This window comes from Salvia hispanica, chromosome 6 (assembly GCF_029641045.1).
Source record: "Salvia hispanica isolate PSC_SH4W2 chromosome 6, Shi_PSC_v1, whole genome shotgun sequence".
NCBI classification, from domain to species: domain Eukaryota; kingdom Viridiplantae; phylum Streptophyta; class Magnoliopsida; order Lamiales; family Lamiaceae; genus Salvia; species Salvia hispanica.
Window position 1 is genome coordinate 16,365,512 of NC_142697.1, and position 14,950 is coordinate 16,380,461.

Genomic DNA, 14,950 nt, shown 5'->3' on the forward strand with positions numbered 1-14,950 from the left:
AAGGCCCTCATTCGCGGCTCCGAATTCAGCCTTCCGACCACCACAGGTATGCAGGTATAGGCGTCGCTTATATGAATCTCTCATTTTTCCATAACCTAAATTTTGGGGTTATACACTAGTATATCCTGTTGACGGTGCTGCATCCACTACAATTGAATTATGAAATGTTATGGTATCGATTATTGCTGAGATCTCTATTCAATTTTTGTGTTGTGTTTGATATGTATAAGGATTAGGTGCGGTTGATTTCACTAGTACTGCCCAGGTGATCGAGTATCATTTGGAAGGTACTATGAGTTACTCACCCCTTCTTTGATGCTCAACTATGTTTCATACCATCCTTTTGTGATGCTCTGGCATGAACACAATGAATTGTGTTCGTTGATTTGTACATTTTTTGTTGTGAGCATGTCGTGTAGAACTGGCGTCGAGGTTGTTTATATGTTGCCCCTGCTGTTCTGATGTCGGATTAGATATAATGGGAATGAGGAGAAGATGGCGCCAAATAGAAAAAGTAAGGCGCCATTTTGCAGGTATGTCGAGGACGATGGAGGGTTATGTGGATATTTTCATTTCAAAAAGTAGGGAGATATTTGTCAATCACAAAATTTAAACAAATGTTGGGATGGAACATGTAATGCTTACTGAACAAAGGATTCAGTTATCATCTTTTACAAAACGTGAGTTTTCAAAGGAATTGTTATCACTAGATTCACTACTCATGAGAAAAACGTGTATCAATACATAACATATTTTACACACATATCATGTCCATAGGGTTTTGATCTATAAAAACTAGATTTAAATACAGAAACGCAAAACAAAGTCATGCGTAGGGCATTTTTAGGTCATAGTTAGTTTATTTTTAGGTCATTCTAACGAACCATGACCTAAGATGATCTTATCATGACATTAAACTCAAATCTTATAATATGACCTAAAACTGCTTAATTATGATCTTACGTATTTTTGATTAATTATTGACCATTAGATCATCTAATCTTTGGGCTTATATTTGGGTTGCATTTCTTGATATAAATGCATACTTGTTTTGATCATCTTCCCATGTCCATAAGTTGTAAAAAGTCGTGATTCTCGTCCAAAAAATAACTCACATTTATTTTACACAAATCAAAAGATTATATATCATGCATTGATTTTTTTTTAACATATGTTGGTTATCTTATCACAGTGCATTTAATGTTGATATGTTGCCTAACTATGCCAAATTAAATTATAGATTATGACAGCGTGGAAAAATTAGGTTACGAATTGAAGATAAATTTTTGGGACCCACATACTTAAATAAGGCAAATTCCATGTCAAAATATTGAATTTAGACATCACGAATTTGTTGACTGCACGTCTTAGTATCTTACCTAACTATATTTGTACTGTCTTTTCATTAAATTCATTGGGTATTTATTTCTCATAAAAAAACTTAAATTCTGAGCCACGAGAAATTATTTTGCTATCTCATTTCTAAGTTCCGACAAACATTAGGGCAAATTCCTACTCCTGCTAATAGATGTCCTTTAAGATATTGTTTGAAATTAAAAAAAAAAAGTGAATTACAATGGTACCTGATCTTTTATTTTCGCATATAAATAGTATTACATAAAGTGTGAATTTTATATCGTTTTTAGTACCTTATGACAAAAATAATTCTAGGTATCAAACATGTGATTTTTTGGTCATGAAGAATATTTTTTGAAATTTCAATTAAATAGTACTCCAAATATGTGATTTTTTTTTCTTCCTTTCTTATTTCTTTTTTTTATTTTTTAGTTTCTTCTTCTTTCTTTTTTCTTCATTTTCTTCTTTCTTTTTAGTATTTTATCTTCCTTTCTTCTTTCTTTTTTCTCCTTAGTTTATGTTTCATCTTTTTTTTGTTCTCTTCTTTTTCTTCTTTCTTTTTAGTGTTTTATATATACATTTAATTGCATTCATAATATAAATTAAGAACAAAACACCTAATTAAATTACTTATCTAAAGTAATTAAATCACATTAATACTATTTTTTATTAAATTATTTTATACTTATTTTAGGGTTGAAACCCCTGATTAAAAAATATTCAACTCTTTATATCATTATGAATACAATTCATAATTTTAATTTTTTATTAAGACTATATTGATTAATTATTAACTTAATATAAATTAATAATAATTAATAATTATTATATAATATTATATGATTCATAATTTAAATAATTATACTATAATTATTTATTAATTACTACTCCTAGTTTTTAGTAATATAATAATATTATTATTTTATATTTAAATATAATTATAACTATAATTAAGTAGTATGTTTGAGTGATATTAAAATATAAATTAACTATTAATTTATAATATTAAAATAATAATATTAATATTGATTAATAATAATAGTATAAAGAGTGAGGAGAATGAGAGAAGATATTATAATCACTTTTGGTACTAGTTTTGTGTATGCCCAAAATATCCTCTATGGCACAAATGGGAAAATGTATTTGTTTATATGACATTTTGGAATGAAAATTGCATCAAGTACCAAAAATGTGATTTATAGGTACCAAAAACGATATAAAATAAAGATCATGTACCATTTATGTGTGAAAGTGAAAGATTAGACACTCCCTCCGTCCCATAGTAGATGTCACACTTTCCTTTTTAGTTTGTCCCACAAAAGATGTCACATTTCCTTTTATGGAAAAAGCTCCCTCTAATATGAATATACTATTTTCTCTCTCCATCTATTACACAAAACAACATCTCCTAAAATCTCGTGTTATTCCCTAAGTGTGCCATCTATTATAGAACGGAGGGAGTGAGTACTATTCATATAGTTCAAAAAGTACTACTAAAAAGGTTAATGAAATATAATCTTATTTGATAAAGTGATTGTATAATAAAATGTGAGTGTTGTGAATTACAAGTAAAATATGAATTTACTTATTAATATTAATAGTGAAATAACATACAGTATTTATCAACATGCGAATGGAAAAAGAAAAATGGGACTTTGAAGATCAAAGTAATTACTTCTTTCTTCAATCAAGAAAGTGAGGGGGGGGGGGGGGGTTGTCTTTTTCAGCGTGAATGTGTAGGGATCAAACTTCTGCATCTCCCAAATCAAATCAAATCAAATAATAAATCTATGATCAATAATAATTTTGAATTAAATAGTAAGTCTGTATAAAAATTATATTATTCAACGTAAAATCTGGTTTTTTTAAGGATCAATAATACTATTCTAGTTGTATTAAATTGAAGTGGTATTTTGTATTTTTTGAATTTGGTCCATTTTGAAATACTACAGTTATAATATTCAAAAATATAATGAATGGACGAGGGAATCCAATCCAGCCCAGCCTACCATATCAATTGAGGTAAAATGTCACATTCTCAAGAAAACAAATCATCATATATATTAATGTTAAGTGGGGGCACAAGGAAAACAAGTCTTGCTCCCCTTTTTATTTCTCTTTTTTCCACCAGCACTCCTAATTATAATTGAGTAGGTTAGCTTATCTTATCTTAATAACAAATAAATCCCAATTGTTTTTTCACGCAAATGTGGTCTTATTGCATAAACATAATACAGACAAAATATAAAGATGATGGGTGAAATGATTTATTTGCCATGGAAGATTGGAACATAGTACTACTATTTAACTAGTGAAATGGAATATGGTCGTTATTCGATTTGTCCAAAATTGAATATGGGTTTATTTTCTGCGGTCGCATTCATACTTATTCAAATTGGCAAATTCTGATATGCATGTTTTCTGAAGGAATCTATCTTTAACTTGTGAAATTTTGGTACATATAGATATATCTTTCAATGCTACAAATCCCAAATAAACCCATAATATTATTTTTACTAAAATACATATATAGATATCTACCATTCTTTAATTGCCACATATATTTCTATTTTATCTAATTCAGTTTGCCTAATTCCACGTAGGTATCAATTTAAAACATAACAATATGTAAGTGCAGCAAAGAGGCTGCCCAGTCAATTTTGCAATCTTTTATCACTCATAAATACAACTGAGTAATAAAGAGAAACTAGAAATGTAAATGCTCAATAAAAGATGGGAAGCAACAAGATAGGGAGAAATTGTGCGAAAAAATGTTTTACTGTGAAAAAAAATGTGGGTTGATTGAGATCTTTATAGATGAGTATCGAATGTATCTCAACGAAAAAAAAAATAAGAGGGAACATCTTTTTTTAGTACATCAACTATCCTAAATGAGCAAATTTGATCCGTAACATTTCATAATATCTTTTGAGGTCCATCAATTATAAGTTAATATCAATTCAACTACTTTTTGGCTATTTTAAATATTTTCATGACCAAAGTACGTACCCTTAAGACCTTGAGGGCAATCAACTATAAGTTAATATTTTCATTTTTATTTCAATGTAGTATATATTTTTTATTATGATTAACTTAAATTTTCAGTTTAATACAATTATGAGATTCATTAAAAATAATGTTTACCTTAATTTTATCTAAATACTTGAGAATGTAACCATGTAAAAGTATTAACTAGCACTAGAAAGTAATATCAAAATATTAAATAAGGTATGGTATATATTAATAATAATAGTATAAGAAACTATTAAACTTAATCCCAATAAATTAGAAGAAAGAAGAAAGTGGATGAATAAAGAAAGAAAAATAAATTACATACTTTAATGAAAATGAGAGAGTAAATAGATTGAATTGCCCTTCATGGCCTTAAGGGTACTTTGGTCATGAAAATATTGGAAATTGCAAAAAAGTAGTACAATTGATATTAACTTATAGTTGATGGACCTCAAAGGTATTATGAAATGTTACGCACTAAATTTGCTCATTTAGGATAGTTGATGTACTAAAAAAATGTTCCCTCAAAAAATAAAAAAGGCGAAATTTCCGTTGGATGATACTCCCTCCTTCCCAAAAAATAATGACCCCTTCCTTAAGCGCCATGGGATTTTATGAATTTTTAATTTGTGTGTTAGGTGGAGAGAATAAAGTAAAAGAAAGGCTATAAAATAGAGATAAATGAGCTTCTATTTTTAGTGATAGCCCATCTTGGATGGGGCAAACCAAAAATGAAAGTGTGTCATCTTCGATGGGACGAAGGAAGTACTATATTGATATGTTTTGAATAGTGTGATAAATTTTGAATTTAAAAGTCATTTTTATTTGAAAAATAGAAAAGGGCAACACCAAGCCTACGCGCATGCCTGCGAGTGGGCTTCATCATCACTCCGTGACATCGTTGGACGAGAGGGGCCAGACGGGAGGAGGAACCACCGCCTCACCCCTCCATCGCGGAACCTGCCAAGACAGGACACACCACGCACGCAACATGTACAACTGTTGATGCTATTCCATTTTCCGGATCGGAACACAGCGACGCAGTTACATATGCTTTTATAAACTCTCAAAAACGTGAGTGGTGGAAATAAGTTCAAAACATTTTTAAGCTATTCAAAAAATAAATTATTCAACCCAAATTTATTTTACATAATATGGAGTAGTAAGCAACAACCATTTATAGAATTAAATTTAACGTAAATTATCATTTTCCTACCCTTCCAACATCATCTCTCAAATATAGCTAATTTTAAAACTTACACTTTTCACTCAAAATTCTCTCTGTAGTATATAGGCTATATTATCTAAATTTTTTTGATAGCTCATCAACCCTTTTAAGATATTAGTTCTTATAAGATATTATAATAAGTATAAAAATAAGTTATAATTAGTCATTGGAGTTGATAACCTCATTAAAATGAAGTTAGATAAAACTGTTATTGGAGTTGATAACCTCATTAAAATAAAGTTAGATAAAACTGTTATTGGAGTTGATAACCTAATTAAAATAAGGTTAGATAAAACTGTAATTTCGAAAAAATTTCTTATCCATGGGTATCACCACAAAAATGAAGGGAGCAGGCTAGATAACTTATGATACGACATAGCTTACAAATAAGTTTAGATACGTTTGCATAGTTCTATCTCCGTATTTAAAAAATAAAAACATTTGAAACGACACAGATTTTAATACACAAATGATAAAGTAAGAGAAAAGAATTAGTAAAACAAGAGAGATGAAAATAAAAGTGAGTTACATAAGAGAGAGGACGTAAAAAGTAATTGAACTAGTATTAATGGATTGGAGGGTCTATTTCCTAAAATAGAAAGAACGTACCAAAATGAAAATAATTTTTACTTTCTATTTGTAAGAGACGGAGGTAGTATAACAATATTCATATTATATTAAGCCCAAGATTGGGAAGAGCCCAAACTGATAATTGTACTTATTTTATAACCGGATTACTACCAACATCGGGCTTTTATATCTTGGGCCGAGGAACTACAAAAATTATAGTAGTACTATTACGTAGATTATTGAAATTATAAAACAATAACTTTAGCTACGGAAAAAAAATGAAATAAGTAACACATTAGTAGGTGAGAATTTTAAATATTACTATTACTAGTATAACTTTTCGTTGGTTTGATTTAATCTCACTTATTTGTTTCCATGTCATACATCTTAAGTTGTCATTGCTTATCTGACAGAAAATATGTTTAATTTAATTTTATGAAATTGTGATGGCACATAAGAAAAGAAATTGTGATGCATGCCTGCATAAAAGGAGAAAAAGTTTCTCATAGTCCATGAACACCACATGACAATCTTATTTGATATACCTCACTAATAAGATCTTGCTAAATGAAAATGTATAGCTTACATGACCAAATAATTACAATGACATAATATGATGTTTTAAGGAAAATTTTATAATTTCCATATATAATATACAGCTATATATACACACGATACATTAAATTATTAATTGTTTATTTTGTTAAAAAATTCACGTGTACTATTGCTTTAATATGCACACCTTTTTTTTATTATGCTTTTTTTTTCTCTATCTTTTTAGTTGAGTACATATTTATTCATTTTTTATACTTTATCACATAATTTTCTAGAATGTATCAAAATTTGGTCTTTTTTTATTCAAGTAAATATATTCTTAACTATATTTATACTTTATTGATTATATCTTTAGGAACATGTTAGGGTGCCACCACCTCTTAAAATAATATTATACCACCATTTCTAGCCAATCATTTGTACACGTGGACGAATAAGCCACGTTGCAAAAAAAATTCTTAAAAAGACGGCCAGCAATATGTTGTACACTATACAACAATTTTTCTTGGTCAGCAATAGTTTATAATATTGCTGAGTAGCGTTTATAATATTGATGTGTAGCGTTTATAATATTGTTGTATAAGTGGTGTCACGGTGTCACTTTAAGAGGGGTTGTCATTTTAACACAAACCTATATTTTTATTTTTTACAGTTAAATAACTATAAACTAAAGACCACATATTTATGCCTACTAAAGTTTTATCTTCTTTAAATTTATAGTTGATGTTTCTTATTAAGATAAATAAGATTATAATCCTTAATTTGAATACCCTATTGAATAGTAGTAGTATTTTAATTTCTTTAGATTCATATTTTGTCTATTGTATACAATTCATCAGATCATTTTATTATTATTAACTATTTTAATCAATATTTTAACTTAACATATCAACAATGATGAATTTTAAAAAAAAAATAGAACGTCATTGTAGGGTCATTCATATATTAAACTTATTGTGTGCAATGATAAATATAATAATTTATGTATATATCAATAAAAAAAGATAAATATCCCATAAAATAAATTAATAATATTTATATTTTACATATCAATAAAAAGAATAGCACTCGATTAATAAATTTGGTGGTGCAATATGATAATTATTTTAGTGCAATATGATAATCATTTTATATATGGGAATTATAAAAATTTCCTTCAAATATCATATTATGCCATTATAATCATTTGGCCATGTAAGTTATACATTTCCATTCGGCAAGATCTTATTAGAGCATCTCTGATAGCGCCACTAGGACTTCTCACAAAAAATTCCTGCCACGTCATCACTAGGACTTCACATTTCACTAGGACTTCCCACTAGGACTTTCCGCAATAAAATTAAATTCACAATTATTCAATTTATGGAATTAATAAAATTTACGGAAATAAAATGTCGACACGGAATACGGGAAAATTCGAATACTTCATTAAAAAAAATTACATAATACTTAAAGGAGATACAAATTAAAAAAAAAATTACATAATACTTAAATAAACATAAATAAGTTAAAAATTACAACCCTCGGCTCTCACTCCTCCTCGTCCTCGTCCTCGTCCCCGTCGCCCGTGCCGCTGCCGCCTCCGACGTCCCCGCCCCCAACCTCGACGCCATAATCATCAATAGGTGGCATTCCTAACTCGCGCCGACAAGTGTCGACCACATCCTTGCACATCCTTTTGTACACAGGATCGCGCGTGCTATACCACCTATGCATGGTCTGACTCAGGGTCTTCGTTAGCTGCGCACGGGTGAGACGAGCGTACTCATCTGGGGCTTCAAGGGCCTCCGATTCTACCTCGAAGGACCCGCTGCGGCTGCCGCTTCCCCTCGCCATCCGCTGTGCAGCCTTTTGCCCCATCGGGCGGCGGCGACGGCGGGAGTCTGATCGTGGTAGCGGGGCCACTTCCTCGGCTTCGGGGAGCTCGTGCGAACCAGTACTGTTGTTGTACTCACCGGAAGAGTTGATCTTCGTCCGCTTCCAGCCCGAGTCGACACCCGCACCAAACTTTTGCGAATCTCTGACCACGAGAAAGGCCTCCCATTGGTCAAACTCTTTGAACTTCAATTCTTTGTCGGGATACTGGGCCAAGGCCCAGTTCTTCACATCCTCCTCAGACATGCCGCTGGTCGCCATGCGCAGGTTGTTTTGGTAGAGGGCGGCAAAACGACTGAGCTTAGGCCTCAACCGATCCCACTATTTCCGGGATTGCTCGGCAGTGTGAGGCCTCGCCCCAGCCGGTTTGTGTGTTAGGTAGGCCTCACTAATGCGCTTCCACAATCGATCAATATACTGGTTCGCCCCGATATAGGGATCCTCGACTACACCGACCCAGGCCTTCGCAAGCGCGGCGTTTTCCCACACGGTCCAGATCGACCTCTTCTCACCCTCCTCCTCTGCCCCCAATTGCGAGGAAGAGCTCGGGGCTTTCCAGTTGCCCTTGCCCTTACCCCCGCCCCTAGCCTTGGCCTTGCCTTTGCCCCTGCCCCTTGCAGCTGCTTCGCCTCATCGGGAGTCTCACGGATCGGCGATAACCCCAACTCCTGCCCCAACTGCTCAAAGGAGAAAGTCTCGATGCCGGCGTACTGAGTCTCCGGAACACTACTAGGGGAATCATCGGCCAACAAATCTATATATGGGCGATAGACAGATTCCCTAGGTGTCTGAGGGCTCCTGTGCTGCATCGACCCACCCACCCCCGCCATATTTGGCGGCGTACTCCCCATCCCCACTGCCCCTGGCATCATCCCACCCACCCCCACCATATTAGGCGACGTACCGCCCATCCCCGCTGCCCCGGGCATCATCCCACCCATCTGACTCATCCAATTGTACATATTTAAGAACATTTGGGGAGTAATCCCTGCCATCCCTGCCATTTGGGGATTCATCCCCGCATTAAAGTTTCCCTCCGTTTCCGGCGGGAAACATGGATGTGTTTCCTCCGCTCGTGTTGGAGGAGTTCCTATTGTACTCCATTTAGAAATGAAATTGTAGATTTTAGAGAGAGAAACTTGTCAACACAAGTGGTGTGAATGAAATGAAGTTTAACGAGCCCTATTTATAGAGTTTTTTTAAAAAAAATTAAAATTAAAATCGGGACGTCCGACCTACGCCACAGCGGCGGACGTCCGGTCGGACGTGGGGCGGACGTCCGAGCCCATCCTACGGGCGCACGGGACGAGCGTGTCCTACCTTTTTCTTCACTACGGCAGACGCTCGGTCGGACTTCCGTGACGTTCGCCGTTGGAGATGCTCTTAGTGAGGTATACCAAATAAGATTGGCATGTGGTGTTCATGGACTAGGGATTTTTTTCTCGCATAAAAGGGATTAAAAACTTAATATCGTACTCCCTCCGTCCATAATAGATGACACATTTAGGAATTGACACGAGATTTTAGTTGATGTTGTTTTGTGTATTAGGTGAAGAGAGAAAATAATACGGTGTATATTTTTATTAATGTGAGATGGAGTTTTTTTTCCAAAAAAGAAAATGTGACATCTTTTATGAGACAAACTAAAAAGGAAAGTATGACATCTATTACGGGACCTGAGGAGTATTGGGAGACTGGGAGTATTATTTTGGATTAAATTAAATGAAACATTTAATATGAAATCCCTGTCTTCTCAATTCAAAATCTAATATATTCATATTTAATGTTTATAAATAAAAAATCTACTTTAATTACCGAGGGGTACAAACAAGGGCAGAGTATCGCCTGATCAAAGATCAAACCCGAGTCTCTTTCTCCTCTTTTTTAGCCCCTACGCCACTGCAATCTTGATCATACAATCCATCATACCAGGTATTTTTCGTCTTTTTTCTTACCCAATTCTTAGTTTCGTGTAAAATTCGTTTACGGTGTTGTGATCTGCTTGTGGGTTTTGTTTCTTTCGGGGAAAAATTGAATCTTGCGGTTTCTTGTTAGAGGGGAAATATAGTCTACGCGAATTCAAGGTCATCTGGAAACTTACTTTCTTATGCGATCCAAGTCTGGGAATTTCTTTCCCTTTTTCATTTTATTGTAATTATGACTTGCAAGACTTCATTATTTGGCTCATGGGCTGAGTTATTATGATAGAAGTGGAAAGATTTACTCTAGTTTTTATCATTGTTGGGGTTGAGTTGTTCATTAATATGGGCTATTTCTTAAGTTTTTGTTATCTTGGTGCCCTGATAATTTTTTAAAAATTTGCTGAAAGCCAAATCTGTGTGATTTTCCTTGTTTTTTGAAATCAAGCATGGCTTTCCTTTAACTTAGGGAGTATCTTTTAGATGATTGTTTTGTTTTTCAATTTTAAACCGAGGAATTTTGATTAAAGAAGAAATTTGAGAATTTTGGAACGTTTTTTTGTGGAAAATTCTCAATTTTTAGGTGTTATTATCTTTTAGTTTCTTTATTTAAGAGTATTTGGGTTTTAGTAATTTGGCAAGCTTACTATAATAGTGTGATCCCTGCGGTATTTTGTTTCGGTTTGTACTTATAAAGTCTTCATGAGTTTTAGTATATACTCTATTTTGTTTGACTGTTTGTGCTACGGATGAGTCATATATCAACAAACATGGCTCAAACACAGATAGTAAACCAGTTTTTTTGTATTGTAATGAGATGAATGGCATGCTTGGGTAACTGAATGATTAAGCACAGTCCTTCAATTATCAAGTAGATTAGATCTTCATTGCCTGCATCCTATTCCTTTTGTGCTGTTACACTTTTTGGTCTGTTGCTGCTACATCGATGTTAGTGGTCCAATTTTAGACACCTCTTTTTTGTTACTCTTATTGTTGAAGTTTGTTGAAGTGGACTGGTGGTTGGATGTTCTGTAGTGTGATACTGTTTACCTAAAAATGTTTCGGATTTCTACTCCTATTAGTTAAATTTGATTATTTGATCTAACTACTTGTTAAAAAAAAATTCTTGTTATTGTTTCCTTTTGGAGACTTTGAGATTACAATTATGCATAATATTGATTCCTTATGCTCGCATTCTCGATAACCGAGTGTAGATGAACAGGTTAAGATTAATTCATAATCGTCCAAGTGTGGAACATATGTTATTTTTTGTGGAATTTCATTGTTTTCATGATTATTTTATTGTGAAATTGCATGAGCATGTTACTCTTATAACCTCCCCGGCTACTTGTCATTCATTGTAGATTGACAGGATTCTTGCACATATGGAGTCCTCCAAAGAGAATGATGGTTGCCAACCTGCAGAAGGTCCTATTTTATGCATCAACAACTGTGGCTTCTATGGGAGTTCTACGACAATGAATATGTGCTCCAAGTGTCACAAGGACATGATACTGAAACAATCGCACGCCCAGCTTGCATCATCGTCCATTGAGAATGTTGTAAACGGTGGATCAAGTAGCAATTGGAAAGCACTTGTTTCCGATGATGCAGCCAGTGCGGAAGCAGGATCAGTCGAGTTGGAGGCAGCACCCCAGCAATCATCCAATGCAGAGCCTAAGGCGAAGCAGGGGCCGAACAGATGCACAATCTGTTGTAAGCGAGTAGGTTTGACACCATTCAAGTGCAAGTGTGGGGACCTCTTCTGCTCAGTTCATCGCTATGCAGACAAACACGCCTGCCCATTTGATTATCAGGCTGCTGCTCGGGATGCCATAGCAAAAGCAAATCCTCTTGTTAAAGCTGAAAAGGTGGATAAGATCTAGTAGCAGTCATGAAGAGAAACATGATGCTCACTTTGTACATCTTTGTGTAAGTTGGCCTGGCCATTATCTTCAAAGCTGTCTAGTTCATCTTGGATGGCTGGGGTAAGTAAGGCGGTGGTATTTGGGGTTTCGTTTTCTTGCATTCTACGAACCTTTCAGTTGTTGCACATTTACTACATCATCTTGGTTCATCCAATGTGTAAGTTGTTATTTGCTGACTCAAAATCAAGTTATTATAAAATTCATGACTTGGCAATCTTGTTACTATGCATTTTATGCCCCTTGGCTCATTGCATTCGCATCTCTTCCACACTGTATTCGTCTTAAAAAACTACTCAAACTCGCATATTGATCATCATGCTCTGTGTTGCGAAAAGAGCAAGTGTTTCTGCATCAAACCACCACATGATGCAGATGGAGTCGAAGCAAGCATATGTTTGGCCTTTCACCATTTCTCACCCGATGATACATGCTGCTGGTTGGCTTCTTTGCAAGTGTTGGTCTTCATCTTCTGTGAAATCTTCTTTGAGTGTGAATCTCACTAATATCTTACATATATCTTAATATTTAAATGAAATGAAATGAGCTTGAACCTTATATATAACAAATGTGCATTTTGAGGTTGCCCTAATTTCTATTAATTTGTTGTTTTCTTATAAAATATTGGGGCTTTCTGGGCTACAATTCAGTACGTAGTAATTTCCAATACTCAATTTTATTGTTCCGAGGTATTATTGGGTATTAAGTTGGATAATCAATGTATCATATTGGTTTCCTGCAATAGTCTTGACCGTGAATTGTTGAGAAAATATGTACTTTCTCTCTCTGAACTAGCATTGTTTTAATTAATAAAACATACTCCTATTTACTTTATATTCTATAAGTAATTCTTCAATTAAAAGACTATAAACATCCTTTCTTGTAATAGGCTTCGTAAAAATAAATTATAAATTGTGAATACCATCTATACCAGCAAGTTACACATGTATACGAATTACACACAAAATTGTGGACAGTGCGTGCTATTACTTTTTTTTCTTTAATGTTTTTGTTTTAATTAAAAGTTGTGTTTTGTTGTTTTTTTTGGGTATGTTAAATATTATCATAGCACAAAAGCATCCGTAAAGATATGACAAAAATAGACTTTGCATATATGTTGAAGGTAAGGTCATGTGAGCAAGAATATATTGGATGCTGTAAACTTTTTGGCATTTAGATCCTCACCCCAAAAAGCTGCAATATTAACATTTCAATGTAAAAAAGAATACCTAATTTTCGATGAAAGTCAGCTTGCAATTTAGCCAAAAAGATGAAAAAAAAGGTGCCCTTCTTTTACACTACAGTAGTAGTACTATATTTTTATTGTTTAATTGTTCAATAATACTACTCCATCATCTTCTAGAGTCTTTCCCACAATAATATTATTTTCAATAGTATTATGATCTCTAGAGTTTTTTTGCTAATACTAACACTAATTTGAGGCTTTGAACACGAAGATTCACTTATTCAACTTTGGTTGCTTAGTTTCGTGTCATATACTCCCTTCTTTGTCAATTAAAATAGTGTCATGTTTCCAATTCAATTAAGCCACTAAAATTAGTCTCATGTCAAAAAATACAAAGTTTTTCATAATTAATTATAATACTTTTACCTATTTTTATCTTCATATCATCTACTTACCTATCTTTTTTTTCTTTTCTTTTTTTTTCCTACTTTGCTCTCTTTCTCTAATCTAATTTTATTAATTTTATATTAAAACTGATGTTGTCAGTCAAATGAATATTTAATATGGAAAAATGGATACATGACTTTAACGAATTCACATTCCAGTAACTAAATGATTTCAATGAGACATAAAAAGGAACGCAAAAAATAACTTTTTCTAAATTGAATATTGCTAGTTTATTTTGTAACAATCACAAGAGAATCAAATGCCCTGTAGTTATTTTATTCACGGTGAAACAAAAAGAACTTTTGATTCTTTCTTTTAAAAACATGTACTATTCCATTATCATTGTTCAACTTCTTAATTACACGTGTTGTTATATAAATGGATTGACATAAAATAAGGTTTAGATTTTACAAATATGTTCTGCTGATATTGTTGCAAAAACAATAATGATATTTGTAAGTAATTATTTGCCAGATTTTCATGTGGAATCAATCATAGGGTGCGATAATGCTACTAAATGAAAGTAGTCAGAAAATTAATGATAAAAAAAGCAAATCATAAAATTCACTGCATCTTTCTTAATTATGAATTTTGTTGCTACATATAAGTTGCACTACCCTACATATATGCAGTGTTCAATTAATTCATAATTGTACCCTATAACGCATGGCATTGTAAATCAAGATAGCAATATTAAAGTTACGTGTTTTTTTGTCTTTTCCGTAATGAATTCATTTTTCTTTTGTTTGTTCTATAGATAACATTCATTTATGTTACATAAATAAAACTATTATATTTCATTCACTCGTCAATAATAGTAATTTCGTATTGTTTGACTTTTGTGTCTCTAAATAAAGGGATGATATAATATAGTATG

At 33.1% G+C, this 14,950-nt stretch overlaps 1 protein-coding gene across 2 annotated transcripts; it reads left to right on the forward strand.

Annotated features, from left to right (window-relative positions):
- Positions 1-10,391: 10,391 nt before the first annotated feature.
- On the forward strand, positions 10,392-12,657 carry LOC125203522 (zinc finger A20 and AN1 domain-containing stress-associated protein 8-like). Of its 2 annotated transcripts, none has more exons than XM_048101889.1 (2): positions 10,392-10,528; positions 11,880-12,657. In XM_048101889.1, the coding sequence occupies exon 2, from the start codon at positions 11,901-11,903 to the stop codon at positions 12,399-12,401; it is 501 nt and encodes a 166-aa protein (XP_047957846.1). In that variant the 5' UTR covers positions 10,392-10,528; positions 11,880-11,900; the 3' UTR covers positions 12,402-12,657. The 2 variants fall into 2 exon arrangements, with proteins under 2 accessions (XP_047957846.1, XP_047957847.1); XM_048101890.2 differs by lacking the exon at positions 10,392-10,528 and adding an exon at positions 10,548-10,680.
- The last annotated feature ends 2,293 nt before the right edge of the window (positions 12,658-14,950 follow it).

Bases quoted from the DNA above. Each gene is read 5' to 3' on its own strand.
- LOC125203522 (XM_048101889.1), top strand. From the start codon at position 11,901: ATGGAGTCCTCCAAAGAGAATGATGGTTGCCAACCTGCAGAAGGTCCT.